The sequence below is a fragment of the Salvelinus fontinalis genome, chromosome 10, assembly GCF_029448725.1.
Source record: "Salvelinus fontinalis isolate EN_2023a chromosome 10, ASM2944872v1, whole genome shotgun sequence".
NCBI lineage: Eukaryota > Metazoa > Chordata > Actinopteri > Salmoniformes > Salmonidae > Salvelinus > Salvelinus fontinalis.
The window spans coordinates 13,573,343-13,594,521 of record NC_074674.1 but is presented as its reverse complement, the minus strand read 5'-3'; the positions used below and the strand labels follow the sequence as shown (position 1 = coordinate 13,594,521).

Here is a 21,179-nt window from a genome sequence, read left to right as displayed (position 1 = left end):
TTCACAGTTTTATTTGAGATGACTGTACAACCATCAAGATTAATTGTCAGATCCAACAGAAGATCTCTTTGTTTCTTGGGACCTAGAACTAGCATCTCTGTTTTGTCCGAGTTTAAAAGTAAAAAAATTGCCGCCATCCACTTCCTTATGTCTGAAACACAGGCTTCCATGGAGGGCAATTTTGGAGCTTCCCCATGTTTCATCGAAATGTACAGCTGTGTATCGTCCGCATAGCAGTTAAAGTTAACATTATGTTTCCGAATGACATCCACAAGAGGTAAAATATATAGTGAAAGCAATAATGGTTCTAAAACGGAACCTTGAGGAACACCGAAACTTACAGTTGATTTGTCAGAGGACACACCATCCACAGAGACAAACTGATATCTTTCCGATAGATAAGATCTAAACCAGGCCAGAACTTGTCCGTGTAGACCAATTTGGCTTTACAATCTCTCCAAAAGAATGTGGTGATCGATAGTGTCAAAAGCAGCACTAAGCCGTTCATTAATTTTTTTTCTCTTCACTTGGCCCTAATACTCTTCCATATATTGCGTTATTTATTGTGTTGGGGAGAAAAAAGTGGAATCGTTGCTCTTGAAAATGAAAGACTAGGGACTCAATCCAACCCGCATTGCCGTATTTAAGCTTTTTTTCCAATGGTCAAATTAACTCAAAGATTGGTCTTGGGTATGTTACTGTATAAAAACCTACAACTAGCTACTACCAGGGCGACCTTCCCATAAGAAAACGTTGGTGGTTGTATTCGCTAAAAGTTTTTTGACCATCATACAAAAACTCCTCGCTTGATGAGCGAAAAAAAACGAAAAACGTCACCTGCTGGAGAAGACAGGTTTTGGGACCAGTTATGTTCTTCATACCTCAGTCAGTCATCCCTCACGCTTCGCCTCTTCCTCTTTGGCTTTAGTGAGGCACGCTTCCCGGAAGCTGGAATTCAGTACAGGAAAAATGTCGACATTGTCAGTGTGCCAGACGCAGCTTGGAGGTTTCAGTTTCGAAAATTGTAAGAGGTAAGGACTCATCGATAATTAATTTTTTAAAAATGCGGCGCATGTCCACATGTTTTGTGACTTTTAAATATTGAAATCATTTAGAAATGTATTCTCTGAGTTATTTGATGTTGCCAATCCATCCTCTTCACGGCCTGCTTAAATGACTCAGACATTTCTAAAAGCTGTTTTTTCTACCTAGAATTTTCCATTAATTCATCAAACTGATTTCATAGGCTGCGACAATTTTACGTTTTGATAAACTGTTTTCAAACTCACATAAATAACCCTGACTGAAAGTTAGCCACCGTTTGTTGACAATTAGCGTAGCTATAGAGCTAACGTTAATTGTAGCTAGTATTAGCCGGCTAGCGGAAAACAATGCATGCCTTATGTTAGCAAGTTTAGTTAACTAACGTTCGCTGGCTAACTTAACTGACTACCAATTGTTTAGTCACTGCAGTGTTGAATTTCATAATGAAAATGCATATTGAGTTGTCACATTTTTGGTATCACCTAATTTCCCGTTGACTTGGCTTGCCTTGTTGCACTCAAACACGCATACGCAGCCGTAGCCTGAATACCCGACGTTGAATTTCATTGAATTCTACATCGAGCAAAAATGTGCGTTTGGATCAGGAAAGTTTACACTCACTAACGTTACCTCAGAATCTTGAATAAAATTATATTTGAACTTTACCGGTTTTGAGTGTGGTTGGTCCTTTTTCAGGTAGGAATGTGAGACAAACAAATTTATCCACAGGGAAGTATATTTGCATTAACTTTTCAAAGCGCTGGTAGTGCATTCATATTTCCATCACGTAAAACATGCACACGATATAAAAAATACACGCAGAAGACCCATGCATACTTGCCGAGCTCGGCGACGTGTTTACATGGTTCGACACATGCGATAGAAAGATAAATGCACCACCAGGCTTTGAAAAGTTGATTTAATTATACTTTCCTGTGGATATATTGTCTCGCATTCCTACCTGCAAAACCAAATGGATAACGGATAAAGTAAGTTAACATACAATTGTATTCAACGTTCTGGCTTGTAGAGATTGTGAGAGGAAATGTTCTAACAAACGTGTAGCCATTAATCTGACTGTTAACCAGAGGTATCACAGTCTGTCAGGCAACCCACACCAATAATGCAGCAGATTGTCAAACTAGCTACAGTCTGCCCAGGTAAATTGATAGCTATTTAAGATTGTTGTGTGCAATGGGTGTAGAATATTTACCATTACATTGGATATTGAATTACCACACCATTTTGTCCACATTCGTGCTAATAGTGACAGACTACATAGCTATCATGTGTCCATTACTTTCTAGCGCAGTCTGTTTCTGACCATGTTTCTTGTTTTAGGAATGCGGTCTTGGAAACTGAAGTTACCAAAGTAGGATGTAGGTTGCCTGCTGCCCGAAAAACAGGAACCACAATCGTTGGGGTTGTTTTTAAAGTAAAGATGACTTTGTTTACATATCCTTCTCACCTTATGCATCTATACTGAACAAAAATATAACGCAACATTTTCAAAGATTTGACTGAGTTACAGTTCGTGTAAGGAAATCATTTAATTGAAAATAAATAAATTAGGCTGTAATCTATGGATTTCACATGACTGGGAATACAAATACGCATATGTTGGTCACAGATACCTTAAAAAAAAACTAGGGGCCTCCCGAGTGGCGTAGCGGTCTAAGGCACTGCATCCCAGTCCTTGAGGCGTCACTACAGACCTGGGTTTGAACCCGGGTCACAACCAGCCATGACTGGGAGTCCCATAGGGCGGCGCACATGTGGCCCAGCGCCGTCCAGGTTGGGGACGGTTTGGCCGGGGGGGGGGGGGGGGGGGGGGGGGGGTGCTTTACTTGGCTCATTGCGCTCTAGAGACTCCTTGTGGCGGACTTGGGCGCCTGCAGGCTGACTTCAGTTGTCAGTTGGATGTCTGTTTCCTCCGACACATTGGTGTGTCTGGCTTCTGGGTAAAGCGGGTGTTAAGAAGCGTGGTTTGGCAGGTCAAGCTTCTGAGGATGCATGACTCGACCTTAGCCTCTCCCGAGCCGTTGGGAGTTGCAGCGATGAGACAAGATCGCAATTGAATATCACAAAATTGGGGAGAAAAGGGGGCAAAACAAAAGTAGGGAGTAGTTCAGAAAACCAGTCAGTATCTGGTGTGACCACAGTTTGTCTCATGCAGCTCTTCATCTCCTTTGCATAGAGTTGATCAGGCTGTTGATTGTGGCCTGTGAAATGTTATAACACTCCTCTTTAATGGCTGTGTGCGAAATTGTTGGATATTGGTGGGAACTGGAACATGCTTTCGTACATAACCCCACTGCCACCATGGGGAACTCTGACAATGTTGACTTCAGCAAACTGAAGTTGTGAGGCCGGTTGGAAGTAATGACAAATTCTCTAAAACAACGGAGGCGGCTTATGGTATAAATATGAACATCAATTCTCTGGTAACAGCTCTGGTGGACATTCTTGCAGGCAGCATGCCATTTGCAGGCTCCCTCAAAACTTGAGACATCTGTGGAATTGTGTTGTGACAAAACTGCACATTTTAGTGGCCTTTTATTGTCCCCCAGCACAAGGTTCACCTGTGTATTTTTATGCTGTTTAATCAGTTTCTTGATATGCCACACCTGTCAGGTGGATGGATTATCTTGGCAAATGAGAAATGCTCACTAACAGGGATGTAAACAAATTTATGCCCAACATTTTAGAGAAATAAGCATTTTGTGCTTCTGGAATATTTCTGGGATCTTTTATTTCAGTTCACGAAACATGGGACCAACACTTTACATGTTGCGTATATATTTTTGGTCAGTGTATTTCACCTCTACCAAAGTGAAAAAGATCACACTCCAAAAATGTACTGATAAGGCATGCTGTGTTTTCCTGAAATAGCCCAAGTTCAGACTGAGCGCTCTATAATTCCACCATTCCGTTATCCTGTATCTGGTTAAATGTGATGTCATGTATGACTTTTTTTTTTAACTTCAGTGCTATGAAACATTAAGCAACTTTGTTTTCACCAATGAAGGATGGGCTAGTTCTTGGTGCTGACACCAGGGCCACAGAAGGCATGATTGTGGCAGATAAGAACTGCTCCAAGATCCACTACATCTCCCCCAACATCTAGTAAGTGGCCCCCTTTTGTTTTCTTAATTCTATTTTTAGATTATTTGTGTGAATGGCTTGACAGTATTGTGGTGTACCACTGTGTAATAGGTATGATAATGGTTGATGTGTGAATGACATTGTATCGCAGTGCTTCAGTGAACTATACACGGAATACGTGCTGGTGTCTTAGTCTTTAGACAATAACTGACGAGCCACATAATATCAACATTTATTTAAAGCTTAGTTTCATAAATGCATGTCAACGCCGTAATCCTAGGCTCCACTGTGTGATGTTTTGTGTCCATCCAGTTGCTGTGGAGCGGGCACAGCGGCAGACACTGAGATGACCACCCAGATCATCTCTTCCAACCTGGAGCTGCACTCCCTGTCCACGGGCCGTTTGCCCCGCGTGGCCACTGCCAACCGCATGCTCAAGCAGATGCTGTTCAGGTACACCACCCATCCAATGAGATTGTGCAATATTTGCTCATTATTCTTTTCAAAATTCTTCAAGTTCTGTCAAGATGTTGGGATCTTGGCAGGCCAGTAACTTTCAAGTTTTGCCATAGATTTTGAAGCAGATTTAAGTCAAAACTGTAACTTTGCCACCCAGGAACATTCACTGACGTCTTGGTAAGTTACTATAGTGTAGATTATTTGGCCTTGTGTTGTAAGTTATTTTCCTGCTGAAAGGTGAATTCCTCTCCCAATGTCTTTGTATTTAGGCCAAAAAGTGTGTTGCTTTGCTGTGAATATTTTTTATTCTGTATATGAGTATTCTTCTTTTCACTCTGTCATTTAGGTCCCTATTGTTGAGTCACTACAATGTTGTTGATCCATTCTCAGTTTTCTACCATCACAGACATTAAACCCTGTAGCTGTTTTAAAATCACCAATTGCCTCATGGTAACATCTCTGAGCACTTTCTTTCCTGTCCTACAGCTCAGTTCAGAAGGATGACTATATCTTTGATGTGTCTGGGTGGTTTAATTTATAATCCACAGCATAATTATTAACTTGACCATGCTTAAGGTGATGTATTCAATTTCTGATTTGTTATTGTTGCCCATCTACTAACTACTGCCCTTCTTTGAGGCTATATCACAACTGCCCGTGATAGGGAGTCCCATAGTACGCCGCATGGCCCAGCGTCATCCGGGTTTTGCCGGTGTAGGTTGTCATTGTAAATAAGAATTTGTTCTCCGCTGACTTGCCTAATTAAATAAAGGTTCAATTTTAAGTTGAATCTGTGCTTGAAATTCAATACTTGACTGATGGACCTTACATATGTATGTATGGGGGTCAAAGGAAGAGTTAGTCATTAAAAAATCATGTCAACCCCTATTATGTCTATGTAATTTATGGGATTTGTTAGTCTTGAACTAATTTAGGCTTGCCTAAATAAAGGGGTTGAATACTTATGCAACGATTATATTTTAGTTCATGAAAAAATATATAAGTTGAACATCTCATCCTAAAATCATAGGCATTGATGTGGAATTGTCCCCCCCCCTCGCTGCTATAACAGCCTCTACTCTTCTGGGAAGGGTTTCCAATAGATGTTGGAACATTATCTGCTGGGACTTGCTGAAGCGTGATTCATCACTCTAGAGAACACGTTTCCACTGCTCCAGAGTCTAATGGCGGCAAGCTTTACACAAGTCCAACCGACGCTTGGCATTGAACATGGTGATCTTAGGCTTGTGTGCGGCTGCATGGCCATGGAAACCCATTTCATGAAGCTCCCGACTAACAGTTCTTGTGCTGACGTTGCTTCCAGAGGCAGTTTGGAACTCGGTGTTGCAACCGAGGACAGGCATTTTTTTTACGCACTTCAGCACTCAGCGGTCCCGTTTTGTGTTGTGGTGTTTACATAGTTTTGTGTATATAGTGTATATTCTTCCACTTTGACATTAGAGTATTTTGAAAAAATTAGGGCTGATCCCATTTAGTCGACTGATCGATTGTTTGGTCGATATGCTGTTGGTCGACCAAGATTTCTTTAGTCGGGCAGTCACAATTATTATCATTTTCATTGTGTACAGGACACCTGTCTGATTGGCTCTTGTCTCAGTGGACTAATCCATTGCGGAAGCCACAGGGATGGCACAGTCCATCACTCTAAGACGTGATACTGAATTAATGGTGCGGCACTAATCAATCGAATATTTTTTAGCAAATGTACTTTCTCCTGCGTTGGATATGATCGCTGTCCTCGTTTCTGGAACATAATCTTCAGTGCGCCGTAGAATTGGCGTCTTTCCCTATGTTGCTATGTGCATAATTGCAAAAATGACCAGCATATTGGGATTGAGAACAATGTGGGTGAGGCAGCATATAGGAGGAAACAGCCCTTGCCTTAAACTAATCGTGTCCGAATAGGGCTTTACTGGGGGTGATCGGTTATTGTTGTTATCTGCACAAGCCCAAACACCATATCTGTTATTTTAGTCCCGTCCGAATCTTCCATGTCAGGAAATTTGTAACATGGCAGGAGACTAACAATTCCAGCCAGAGTAACCTACTCTTTTTTTGCGAACTCCTAGGTCCTCTGATAATACTAGTCCCATGTGAATCAACATCCCTGTGTTTTCAGAGAAATGTCTGAGTTTGACAGCTGTTGCTCACTGTTTGAGCAAGAGAACAATAACTGATTTGATAAATAGCGTATATATGAAGGGCCTACATGTATTAACTTACACAGTGAATGCTTTTGGTCATATGTTTTGTCTGTATGAATTGAATATTGCCAAATGCATCAGTAAAAAATATTGCGCCTATTTTAATGTAACCCTTACTGTTAATAGATTGCAAAGCAGCATACAAGCATTCACTTTTGCATCCATAGCCTTAAAATGCATCTAAAGTGCAAGTGCACTGTTCAGCTCACATCTGAAGGCTGGGGGGCATTTACGACGTATAGATAAAATATCCTAATGATTATGATCACACTTCCTCAATTCAAATATTATGGCGACACTATCAAAGATGGGAACCAAGCTTGAGTTGGTCGAAATTACAGGATGACTCTCGGTCAACATACTTTTTATTTTTTGTTGTGGACAGCCCTAGAAGAAATCTGAGGGGGTCTGAATTATTTTGCAATGCATTGTATGTATCAAAGGAATGGGAACCTGAAATCAACTGTACCTGTAACAGTAATACCGGGTGTCTATCAATTGAAAAGTAGTAGGGCCCTATGGAATCATGGAATCCGAACATTAAAATGGAATTCAACAATGTAAAGAAATGTGTAGGGACTCAACTAAATGTCTTTAACTAGTTTGACTAGTTTGCCTAGTTAATTTGCCCTAGTTAATCATAAGAAATTAACAAAATGCATCAGTGATTCATATTTTCCTGCAACTTTCTGAAACGGCACAGGACTGCCCCACAGCAGTGGTCACCAACTGGATGATCTCCAAGGCATGCCTAGTCAATCGCCAAACATTTCTGTAAAAAAACGATAAAGCCTTGCGTTCCTATTTTTAGTTTATTTTTCATCTCGCGCTGTTGTCGGTAGGTGCACGGGATTCAACTGCACTGCGGGCCAGGTAGGCCAAGTGTTAACATTTCATGTGGCTGTAGGTACAAACTTTGCCTTACCAGCGGGGCCTGAGAGGAAATCCAAGTGCACTATATGCCTACCGCTGGCAAAATGGATGGCTGATACTGTGAGATGTCAAAACATTTAAAACCATGACTAGAGTGAGATTCAATGAATACAGCAAAGAGCTGCTGTTTTTGAGTGTGTTCATGTTTCATTTCTTACTGTCAACACTTTTTTTTTATTCAACACTTTTATAAGCCATAAAATGCATCTTCTTCCTACTTCCACTCATGCTACAACCAGCATTGCAGCTGTAACGAATGAGTAGGAAAGTGTATCGATATGAGCGGTAGATCTCTGCTTGCACTTTAACTCTGTGATCTTGACTAAGAAAAGGTTGGTGACCACTGGTCTACACCGGTGTAGGCATTGGCAATGATGCTATTGATGACCAACTTCTGGTAGAGATGGAAAAGCTTTCCCCGAAACCTTCTCAATTAAATGTTAACTATAAAGTAGTCTATGGCTACCTGGCAGAATATTATTATTTCCATCAATCCAGTGGTCATTTGTTTTGCAAAGTCTGCAATCACATGAGTGCTACAGAAACAATACTAACAAAACAAAGTTCTCTGGCTGGTGGCACTTAAATTTAAAGGGGAACTACACCCCAAAATATAAATTTCTTAGATTTTTGCCAGACCTCAAAAGTGGTCTTCTGATATGGTTTAAGCCTTGTTGTGGACTTAGAACATCCAATTTGGGTGTTTTTCTTTTAAAACGTATGAGTTTGAGAGCGGAAACCTGGAAAAACAAAACTGAATTTGGGACTTGGGCACTGTGGACTGAGGTAGAATAAAATAAGTAGTTCATTGACTTTGCATCCAGGTGCCTCATTTCAGCTAAATCTAGGGTATGGCAAAAAAATAACACAATTGAAGCTCATTTATTGCATTTCTACACAATTTAATGCATTTTGGGGAAAAACTAAAACTAGCTTCATTCACCTCAGTCAACAGGTGACTTAACATTCTACAAACACGTTATACAAGAATTAGCTCCCTGCTATGCACTAGCTCAGCGCCGGAATTCAATCTCTAGTTTAGTTTCATGCCAAGTCAAACAGCAATTACACAGCCAAAGCCATCTACTACAGCCATCTTCTGCAATATGTTGATTAAACGTCCTGCTGTTCCCTGCAGCTGCGTCGATGCACACTCCACAGAGAGGAAGAGGCGAAGCAAGTGCTTTCACTCTCGCCAACAATCTGTCCAAAATAAGCCCAATGCTTTTCTATGGGCTTATTTTGGACCTAAGATTGTCGTCTACCTTTGGGACAATGACTCCGATTGTAAGAACGGAGATATGAGCATCTTGTTGTTATTATATATATGTCTCTAATCTCCATAAAACCAGCCAGCCATACAAACCGCCTCCCCTCCTGGTCCTAGGCATCTAAACTGCAGTTTCCTTTTATTCAGGATTGGAATGATTTTAGTAGCCTATTTTAAATTGTTTGTGTTGAGCTAGTGTAAAGCGACTGCCATACCCAATTGACACCCCTGTTTGCGTCCTCAGATACCAAGGCCACATCGGTGCTGCCCTGGTTCTGGGTGGAATGGACTGCAATGGCCCCCATCTCTATAGCATCTACCCCCACGGCTCCACCGACAAGTTGCCCTACGTCACCATGGGTGAGTCTGCCAGCTAATACTTACCGTTACCGCTCTCATTTCTTTCCAACTAATTTTCTTGTAATCTGTTGCTCTCCATCTCCTATTCTCTTTCCTTTTTTCCCTAATCACTTTGTATCCCTCTTCTCGCACTCTATATCTGCACTCTTGCTCTCTCGGATTATCACTTTGTTTGAAGGAGGTGCTTCAGACCTCAGCTACCTGGACTATCTGCATTGACCTCCTCTTTTGACAGCGTTTGCCACATACGCTGTTGCTACTGCATATTTATCTATCTATCCTATTGCCTAGTCACCTTAACCCCTAATCTCGGTTACCCAGAAGTAAAATTCTTGCGAAGTTTGTCACTTCCCGTGTAACTTCTGGGGGGATGTGTTGTGAAATTGTGATTTCCGTTGTGTGAAGGAAGAAGCGAAGTCTCCTCCCTCGCAAAAGGAAACACTCTGCCAATTCCCTTCCTTCTGCTAATTTCACCCTTGTTTATGATGTGTGGACACGCGCCAACTAGTAAACATGGAAGATGTGAGTGAGGATGTTTTCAACACAGCTATTTCAAATCTTGGCAGTGTCCATTCAAACCCTGTCGTTTACGCCACTGCAACAGTTCTTAAATATTTTGACTGGCAAAGGGGATATTTTAGTATGCTTGCCAACTGGCTATGGCAAAAGTTGAAAATATCAAGCGATGAATGGAAAAAATTGCTCAAACCTCCGTGTTCAGCAAGCGGTCGATTAGACTGGCAGTGGTAGACGTGCACACTGTTGTTCACCGGTAAGTCTACATTATATGAACTCCTTCCTGGCTAGACATTGGCATTGCAGCTAGCTGACTATCATTCACTCTACTTTACTATCAACTGGCCAGCTCTATCAGGCAGCTTTTAGATGCGAGGGAAAACAAATATGTTTGCTAACTATCCATCTAATTGATGGAGTTGAGAAAATGCCATTAAGATTAACTTGTTCGCTAGATTGAAACTGCTGGGGGAAAAGCTAGCTAACGTTAATTCCCACCATCAGTCTGAGGTGAGTTCGTCTTAGCTTAGCAAAGTGGACTAGCTGGGTTTATAGAAAATAACTAGCTATATAATTGCTAGCTATATTTTAAAGACTAGTTACTGACTATTAAACTTTGTCAAACTACTTCGTTCCCCTGTCTTGTTGAATTGGAAATCTATCTACATGGCCTCCTGATTTTACTGCAGATAGGCAAACTGTTCGCCCACACAATTGCTACACAGAAACCACAGTTGTCTACTCCATTGTCAACACCTCAATCATATCAGTAGGGCTATATCAGTATCTTTAATAATACCATTTATGCATCATGACATTATTAGCTTTTTGGGCCAGAATGAGTCTCTCTACTACCTATTGCTCCTGCAGTAAGGATTCTAATTCTAATAATTTATTTTCAGATCATCGCTGAAAAAGCAGTAGTCGCCTACCAGTATGAAAATTAGGGAGCCAAAGGAAAGACTCTCTCGCTGTTTCGGTACTGTTCATCTAAAAGATATGCTATTAATTCGCAAACAACTCATCACTTGACTACAATGGCAAACAAGTCACTTTAGCTGCCACTGGCAAGTCTCGACATGGGTTTCGAATCCTAGGAAAATCAAACAAGGTCTTTTGGTAGGTTTTATGAATAACAAAGGGATATAGGAGATGGAATTCAGTCAATTCGACACCTTTTATAAACTAGTCAACACAAGCTGTTCGGTCGTCAATCAAAGAACTGTAAAGAGCCTATGCGCGTCAACTCCGTTGGCTGACTGTAGGCCTATGAAAATAAATGAATGTGCCACAAAATAATACGTAGATTTCAACTCATCGTTACCACATACAGTTGAAGTCGGACGTTTACAGACACATTTAAACTCAGTTTTTCACAATTCCTGATTTTAATCTTAGTAAAAATTCCCTATCTTAGGTCAGTTAGGATCACCACTTTTTATTTTAATAATGTGAAATGACAGAATAATAGTAGAGTGATTTATTTCAGCTTTAATTTCTTTCATCACATTCCCAATGTGTTAGAAGTTTACATACTCAATTAGTGTTTGGTAGCATTGCCTTTAAATTGTTTAACTTGGGTCAAATGTTTCAAGTAGCCTTCCACAAGCTTCCCACAATAAGTTGGCACATTCCTCCTGACAGAGCTGGTGTAACTGAGTCAGGTTTGTAGGCTTCCTTGCTCGCACACGCTTTTTCACTTCTGCCCACAAATTTTTTATATGATTGAGGTCAGGGCTTTGTGATGGCCACTCCAATACCTTGACATTGTTGTCCTTAAGCCATTTTGCCACAACTTTGGAAGTATGCTTGGGCTCATTGTCCATTTGGAAGACCCATTTGTGAGCAAGCTTTAACTTCCTGACTGATGTCTTGAGATGTTGCTTCAATATATCCACATAATCTTTCTACCTCATGATGCCATCTATTTTGTGAAGTGCACCTGTCCCTCCTGCAGCAAAGCACCCCCACAACATGATGCTGCCACCCCCGTGCTTCACGGTTGGGATGGTGTTCTTCGGCTTGCAAGCATCCCCCTTTTTCCTCCAAACATAACGATGGACATCAAATCAAATTTTATTTGTCACATACACATGGTTAGCAGATGTTAATGCGAGTGTAGCGAAATGCTTGTGCTTCTAGTTCCGACAATGCAGTAATAACCAACAAGTAATCTAACCTAACAATTCCACAACTACTACCTTATACACACAAGTGTAAAGGGATAAAGAATATGTACATAAAGATATATGAATGGGTGATGGTACAGAACGGCATAGGCAAGATGCAGTAGATGGTATAGTGTACAGTCTATACATATGAGATGAGTAATGTAGGGTATGTAAACATAAAGTGGCATAGTTTAAAGTGGCTAGTGATACATGTATTACATAAAGATGGCAAGATGCAGTGGATGATATACAGTACAGTATATACATATACATATGAGATGAGTAATGTAGGGTATGTAAACATTATATTAAGTGGCATTGTTTAAAGTGGCTAGTGATACATTTTTACATAATTTCCATCAATTCCCATTATTAAAGTGGCTGGAGTTGAGTCAGTATGTTGGCAGCGGCCACTTAATGTTAGTGGCCTTGAGATAGAAGCTGTTTTTCAGTCTCTCGGTCCCTGCTTTGATGCACCTGTACTGACCTCGCCTTCTGGATGATAGCGGAGTGAACAGGCAGTGGCTCGGGTGGTTGTTGTCCTTGATGATCTTTATGGCCTTCCTGTGACATCGGGTGGTGTAGGTGTCCTGGAGGGCAGGTAGTTTGCCCCAGGTGATGCGTTGTGCAGACCTCACTACCCTCTGGAGAGCCTTACGGTTGTGGGCGGAGCAGTTGCCTTACCAGGCGGTGATACAGCCCGACAGGATGCTCTCGATTGTGCATCTGTAGAAGTTTGAGTGCTTTTGGTGACAAGCCGAATTTCTTCAGCCTCCTGAGGTTGAAGAGGCGCTGCTGCGCCTTCTTCACAACGCTGTCTGTGTGGGTGGACCAATTCAGTTTGTCCGTGATGTGTACACCGAGGAACTTAAAACGTTCCACCTTCTCCACTACTGTCCCGTCGATGTGGATAGGGGGGTGCTCCCTCTTCTGTTTCCTGAAGTCCACAATAATCTCCTTTGTTTTGTTGACGTTGAGTGTGAGGTTATTTTCCTGACACCACATTATGGCCAAACAGTTCTTTTTTTGTTTTATCAGACCAGAGGACATTTCTCCAAAAAGTATGATCTTTGTCCCCATGTGCAGTTGCAAACCGTAGTCTGGCTTTTTTATGGAGGTTTTGGAGCAGTGGCTTCTTCCTTGCTGAGTGGACTTTCAGGTTATGTCAATATAGGACTCGTTTTACTGTGGATATAGATAATTTTGTACCTGTTTTCTCCAGCATCTTCACAAGTTCCTTTGCTGTTGTTGTGGGATTGATTTGCACTTTTCACACCAAAGTACGTTCATCTCTAGGAGACAGAACACGTCTCCTTCCTGAGCGGTATGAAGGCTGCGTGGTCCCATGGTGTTTATACGTGCGTACTATTGTTTGTACAGATGAACGTGGTACCTTCAGGCTTTCAGAAATTGCTCCCAAGGATGAACCAGACTTGTGGAGGTCTACAATTTATTTTCTGGGGTTTCGGCTGATTTCTTTTGATTTCCCCATGATGTTAAGCAAAGAGTTTGACAGTAGGCCTTGAAAGACATCCACAGGTACACCTCCAATTGACTCAAATGAGGTCAATTAGCCTATCAGAAGCTTCTAAAGCCATGACATCATTTTCTAGAATTTCCAAGCTGTTTAAAGGCACAGTCAACTTAGTGTATGTAAACTTCTGACCCACTGGAATTGTGATACAGGGAATTATAAGTGAAATAATATGTCTGTAAACAATTGTTGGAAAATTTACTTGTCATGCACAAAGTAGGTGTCCTAACCGACTTGCCAAAACTATAGTTTGTTAACAAGAAATTTGTGGAGTGGTTGAAAAACGATTAATTCACTCACGGAAGACAATGAATAAGCTTCATGCTCTCCTTCTGTTAAAATACATTTTACTGTAGCCAACCAAAGCGCACAAGAAATAACACCTGTACGACGAAATGGGACAGACATCACTGACAAACCAGCCGCTTCCCTGTCATTGCTCACTTTTTGATTGACCGACACCTGTCCTATCAATGGATCGGTAGAAGATGCATATTGTTCATTCTAGCAGGGGAATGCTGTACAGCCTTTTTAAAAACGTTTTCTTGACACACTGCTCGCTTAACCCGAAAGCCAGCCGCACCAATGTGTCAGAGGAAACGCCATAGAACTGCAACCAAAGTCGTCTTGCAGGTGCCTGGCCTGCCACAAGGCGTCGCTAGAGCGCGATGGGACAATGAAATCCCGGCTAGCCTAACCCAGACGACGCTGGGCCAATTGTGCGCCGCCTCATGCGTCTCCAGGGCCGGCTGGCTATGAAGACTTCTCTGTCTAGGGATTGTATCATTTTAATTGTAAAGAAGACTAGTTAACTTATGAAGTGGAGAAGGTAGCCGTCTGACAATGAATTATTGTCAGTTTTTTTTAGGCGCTTATGGAAAACACGGGTGCACTGGTCTCTGCCTGACGACTCAAACTAATTTCTTCCGTTGCTACATACTTCAGTCTACGACTGCCATCATTGAAGTCGTTTTCTGTTACCTCAATGTGGGGCGTTTTACAAAACAAAGTAATCAGCGAGTGGATCATCTCTAACCAATCAGAGGATCAAAGCCAATGACGAATGTTCAAAATGCTGCTTTACCCACGTGTGTTCTAGCTATGGCCCAACCCATTGGTTTCTGGGACCAATCAAAACGGTTTGAATGTGTGTGCGTTCTAGAAATCATCGCGGAAATTCCTCAGATCCAGATTCATTGTGGAGAATAAACTAACGTCCGTATGGCAAGGCGTAGGATTTCGCCAGAGCAGAGTTTGGGTAGCCAAGCAACTGGTCTCCAGGCCTTTACTCTCCTTTTCACCTTCTACCATACTGGGAAAACCACAGCAAAACTCAGCTGGTGTGCTTCTTAATGCCTCCCCCGGAAACCTGGCTATGAAACCAGATATTGGCAGCACGGAGAGGAGGATGGCATGATGGATGCTGTGGGATTAAAGAGAGGGAGAAGGGACGGGAGAAAACAAGACTAAATCTCCTAAAGGGATTGAAAAATGTAGGTAAATCTTCTCCGTTTCCCTCTTAAGTTAAAAAGACACAGCTGTAGAGAAGTCCTAATGGCCAGTCTCCACCAAAACAAAGGGATTTTTCAACTTCTTGGTTTTGTCACAGATAAGCACTTTCTTCAGCGGGCTAATTGCCCCACATGTCTGATGTGCTTTATAAAATGGACGCCAGAGACTCCGTTAGGGAGAGATGGTTTTTAAAGAAGTGTGCGTTCAAAATAAGCAAGATCAGCTGAAACCTGGACCAGATAGCCATTCAGTCATGGTTACCAGTAGGACGTTTTGTGAGGGACCTTTTGTTGTAAGAAGCATTTGTAAGTGTTTCTCAAAGCTGTATGTGTGGTCCTCAACATTTACTTACCACTGCAACTGTTGTAAACTATTCGGTCCACGTCTTGGTCACTGACTGTTGGTCTCATCTTGGTTACTTGTGTATTTTTTTTTGTCATTCCAACAGTCATTAACCATGCAGTTGTTGTGTGTCTGCTCTCTCCCAGGTTCTGGCTCTCTGGCTGCCATGGCAGTGTTTGAGGACCGCTATAAGCAAGACATGGAGGTGAGTTGGACCTGGCCCATTTTGTACATCCACCACACACATCTTCAAATGTCATAATGGAGGCCATACCTCGCCTGTATTTTGCGTAATGACTTTTCTATTTTAAGCAATAATAATCAAACTCACAACTTGAAATAAGTAAACTATGATACAACTGCAGAAAATACACTGAGTGCCCTCAGAACTGCGTCAATTCGTTGAGGCATGGACTCCACAAGGTGTCGAATACATTCCACAGGGATGCTGGTCCATGTCGACTCCAATGCTTCCCACAGTTGTCAAGTTGGCTGGATGTTCTTTGAGTGGTGGACCATTCTTGATACACACGGTAAACTGTTGAGCGTGAAAAACCCAGCAGCGTTGCAGTTCTTGACACAAACCAGTGAGCTCCGTTCAAAGCCGCTTATATATTTTCTCTTGCCCAGTCACCCTCTGAATGGTACACACACACAATCCTTGTCCCAAAGCTTAAAATGTTTTAACCTGTCTCCTCCCCTTAATCTACACTGATTGAAGTGGATTTAAGTGACATCAATAAGGGATCATAGCTTTCACCTGGATTCACCTGGTCTGTTTATCATGGAAAGAGCAGGTGTTAATGAACGTAGTCGGTGTTCCAATTCATCCCAAAGGTTTTCGTTGAGGTCAGATCTCTAGTGCGGAAGAACTTGACTGGCCTGCACAATCTCGACAAATAATTTCTGTATGGACCACACTTTGTGCACGGGGGCATTATCATGCTGAAACAGGAAAGGGCCTTAACCACAAATTTAAGAGCACTGAATCATCGAGAATGTCATTGTCTGTAGCATTAAGATTTCCCTTCATTGGAGCTAAGGGGCCTAACCCGAACCACGAAAAACAGCCCCACACCATTATTCCTTCTCCACCAAACTTTACAGTTGACACTAATCATTGGGGCAGGTAGTGTTCTGGCATCCACCAATCCCAGATTTGTCCGTCGGACTGCAAGACCGTCGGACTGAAAGCGTGATTCGTCACTCCAGAGTGCGGTTCCACTGCTCCAGAGTCAATGGCGGCAAGCTTTACACCACTCAAGCCGACGCTTGGCATTGCGCATGGTGATCTTAGGCTTGTGTGCAGCGGCAGTTGGAACTCTGTAGTGAGTGTTGCAACCGAGGACAGATGATTTTTTACGCTCTTCAGCACTCGATAGTCCCATTCTGGTAGCTTGTGACCTACCACTTCGCAACTGAGCCGTTGTTTCTCCTAGACGTTTCCACTTCACAATATCAGCACTTACAGTTGACCAGAGCAGAAATTGGACGAACTGACTTGTTGGAAAGGTGGCATCCAATGACAGTGCCACATTGAAAGTCAATGGAACTCTTCAGTAAGGCCATTCAACTGCCAATGTTTGTCTATGGAGATTGCTTGACTGTATGATCGATTTTATACAAGGGTGTGGCTGAAATAGCCAAATCCACTAATTTGAAGGGGTGTCCACATACTTTTTGTCTATATAGTGTATCCATTTTTTTTTTGTTGCATTGGATGCCTCTCAGTCCACCGCATCCGCCTCTGTAACACTGGTGAAAGAGCTAGAGTTTGTCAGAGCATGAGACATCCCGAAAAACGGGTGTTCTCACAAAGGTCTGTAGGGTCCGAACAGTTTGGCCTACAAACTATCACCACTCTAGGTGACTTGCACGAATGCGATGGTGTTCTCCGTTTTGCTCTATGACCCCCCCCCCCCCAACAAGCGTCTTGGGTCTCCTCTGAAGTCGGTACAGCTGATCTGCCAACTTCTGTCTGTAGCGTCCGAACAGTTTGGGCCACACACTAATATGACACCTCTGTGGAAAGGTGAGACTCATGAGAACACGTACATGTAGGTTGTTTTGCTCTAGGATGCCCAAAAGCTTCACGAGTCATCTGAAGGTCCCCCGGGACCAGTTGAAAACAGTTATGGAAGTATATATGGAGACTGTTTTAGTGCCTAAAATATGGGGTTAAATACATTAATTTTTTATTTTTATATTTTAATGTTTCCTGATCTTATATCTCTCAGATCTAGGACAGACACTTCAGAACAAACTTCCTTTTTAGATTTGTTTTGGTACTATCTGTTCCATGTAATGAATCTGTTGTTCAATGCTTTTGTATGGGCTAATAGCAGTAAGGCCAAAAATAATTTTTCGTCATGGATACAATTTGAATGTCTCTGTGTGCAGGAAGTTGCTAACTAGCGTTAACGCATCGACGAAGTCTATGCTAACTGCTAGCACGCTAGTAGATACCATAGACTTCGTTGGGGCGGCAGGTAGCCCAGTGGTTAGAGCGTTGGACTAGTAACCGAAAAGTTGCAAGATCGAATCCCTGATCTGACAAGGTAAAAATCTTTTGTTCTGCCCGTGAACAAGGCCTTTAACCCACTGTTCCTAGGCCATCATTGAAAATAAGAATTTGTTCTAAACCTCACTAGGGTATGTGGGACGCTAGCGTCAACAGCCAGTGAAGCTGCAGGGCGCCAAATTCAAAACAAAGGAAATCCCATAATTAAAATTCCTCTAACATACAAGTATTTTACACCATTTCAAAGGTAATCTTGTTGTTAATCCCACCACAGTGTCCGATTTTTCAAAAAGGCTTTACAGCGAAAGCACCACAAATGATTGTTAGGTCACCACCAAATCACAGAAAAACACAGCCATTTTTCCAGCCAAAGACAGGAGTCACAAAAAGCATAAATAGAGATAAAATGAATCACTAACCTTTGATCTTCATCAGATGACACTCATAGGACTTCATGTTACACAATACATGTATGTTTTGTTCGGTAAAGTTCATATTTATATCCAAAAATCTCAGTATACATTGGCGCATTATGTTCAGTAGTTCCAAAAACATCCGGTGATTTTGCAGAGAGCCACATCAATTTACAGAAATACTCATTATAAATGTTGATGAAAATACAAGTGTTATACATGGAAATATAGATGCACTTCTCCTTAATGCAACCGCTGTGTCAGATTTCAAAAAAGCTTTACGGAAAAAGCACACCATGCAATAATCTGAGGCCGGCGCTCAGAGCCCAATCAAGACAAAAATATATCCGCCATATTGTGCAGTCAACAGAAGTCAGAAATAACATTATAAATATTCACTTCCTTTGATGATCTTCATCAGAATGCATTCTCAGGAATCCCAGTTCCACAAATGTTTGATTTGTTCGGTAATATCCATCATTTATGTCCAAATAGCTACTTTTGTTAGCGCGTTTGGTAAACAAATCCAAAGTCACGAAGCGCGTTCACTAAAAGCAGACGAAATGTCAAAAAGTTTCGTTACAGTAAGTAGAAACATGTCAAACGATGTATTGAATCAATCTTTAGGATGTTTTTAACATCACTGGGGCCAAGTTTCCTGCCATCCAGGACCTATATGATAGGTGGTGTCAGAGGAAAGCCCATAAAATTGTCAGAGACCAGTCACCCAAGTCATAGACTGTTTTCTTTGCTACCTTTTTAAAAATCTAAAACAACTTAGCACATGTACAGTCAGAGCAACAACAAAAACATACTAATAATAATCAGGAGTAGCACTGGTGCTCCCAATGTAAAATAAATATATATTTTTTATTGATTGTGAGGCAGCATTTTTTGGGACTATATGAATCCTACCTTCTTTTGAAGCACATTAATGAGCTATGAGATGGCAATGGCATCCACCTTGGAGAGTCTCTGTGGAAGAGCTCACCTGGGAGCACGGCTCCTCACCTAGCCATTGTTAAATACATCCGTCATATTATGCTTTTTATCACAGGGCCTTGAGAGGAATGCTGGAAATCAGCATGTATCTCTACTTCAGGAAGGCTCTACTGCTGTTACCAGTGATGGCCAATAAGAGGGAGCCCTTGCTTTTCCCATGGCATTTTTAGCTTGGTGGGACTCACCACTCGCTACTTACAGCTCAACTTGAGTTGTTTTCTTCCCATAAGAAGCAGCAGCTCTAGCCCATTTCATCCAAGCACAACGATGTGACGGACGTGTGCAAAAGGTTTATACTAAGGGCTCCTCTATCCTCTCAATCTGAAGCAGTAATTGAATGAATACGCATTGGATTAATTCACTCAATACACAATGAGATTGATGATCATGGTTACAGTAATGATGGTGTTGATGTTTGTTCTCTCCTTAGGAGGAAGATGCCAAGCGGCTGGTTCGGGATGCCATCGCGGCCGGCATCTTCAACGATCTGGGCTCGGGCAGCAACATTGACCTGTGTGTCATCACCAAGGGCAGGGTGGACTACCTGAGGCCCCACGACATGGCCAACAAGAAAGGGGTCAGGTAAAGCCAACTACCCACCTCATAATTTCCCATAACGTAATAATTTTCCCCCATAGCAGTGCATCTTTTGAATAATCTAGTCTAGTTTCTGAATGCGTTGTAATAATTTTGTGGCCTTTAATCTGTTAAGAATGCATTACCTTTTGACATGTTGAATGACTCAACACTTTGGCCTGTTTTTGTTTGAAGACGTGTGTATGAGCTTGAAGCCTTGCCCCACCAGTGAGTAATAAAGACACAGGTCTGTGTGGAGTGCAGTAGACTTTACCATAGCGTTGTCTCACCCACCTCTGAGTACTCCGTTTGACTACTAACACACTTAACCCAGCAAGTGCGTAGCCTTATCTTGCCTTCTAAAGCTGCTTGTGTTGAATTTCACATAACACAACAACCATACAAATAAGTTGATCTTTGTCGTAAACACAACAAAGCCCCGTGGCTGTGTCGCAGTAGATAAAAAATAATGATGGATTCTCCAGAGTTATGCGACTGGTGGAAGCCATTTTTGTGTTTAACATCCGTTGTAACATTTCATTTTGCATCCAAGAACCAGCTCCCGGAAGCTCATCAGACCTGTCTCTGCTGTGTTGAATCAATAATATTTTGGAAACAAATGTCTTTCTTTTTCCAATCAGAACCGGTAATTACAAGTACAAGCGAGGAACAACCGGAGTCCTGACGAAGGCTGTGACCAAATTGGATCTGGAGGTGGTGGAGGAGACCATACAGACGATGGATACCTCTTGAAGCATCACTGTAACATTCTGCTAATTACTATTGTGACTGTTCTGACGTCCCTCCCCAACTTCGCCCTTACTTCCTTCAGTGAAAATGGCATGTTTTTTCATGGTTTATAATAAAACGTTTGAGTTCTTAAGTCTTAAATGTGTCCTAAGTGTTTTAACATGTCTCAAATTGAATTGCTTAGCTGGCAGTTTGACAAATACTTGAATTAGCTTAAATAATAAAGTTAGAGATAATATGAATAACAAGTCAATGTCTGTTTTAGGAAATCTATAAAAAAAATAAACGGGAAATAGGAGTTCCTTATAGTATTTAGTAGTCTGCTAGTGAGTTACTTGATCCTGCTGCATAAAACACTTTGGTGCAGACGATGGATATCTCTTGGGTGAGTATCTAAAGATCACAGGTCAACAAATGTCAGTGGTGTTCCAGGATTGTGACAGATT

At 41.8% G+C, this 21,179-nt stretch overlaps 1 protein-coding gene across 1 annotated transcript; it reads left to right on the top strand.

Moving 5' to 3' along the window:
- Nucleotides 1–921: 921 nt before the first annotated feature.
- On the top strand, nucleotides 922–20,874 carry LOC129863647 (proteasome subunit beta type-7-like). The gene is made up of 8 exons (XM_055935774.1): nucleotides 922–1,031; nucleotides 2,386–2,479; nucleotides 4,073–4,170; nucleotides 4,462–4,602; nucleotides 9,281–9,396; nucleotides 15,618–15,676; nucleotides 19,838–19,989; nucleotides 20,625–20,874. Exons 1-8 carry the CDS (start codon nucleotides 970–972, stop codon nucleotides 20,734–20,736), a joined length of 834 nt encoding a protein of 277 aa, XP_055791749.1. The 5' UTR covers nucleotides 922–969; the 3' UTR covers nucleotides 20,737–20,874.
- Nucleotides 20,875–21,179: the final 305 nt, after the last annotated feature.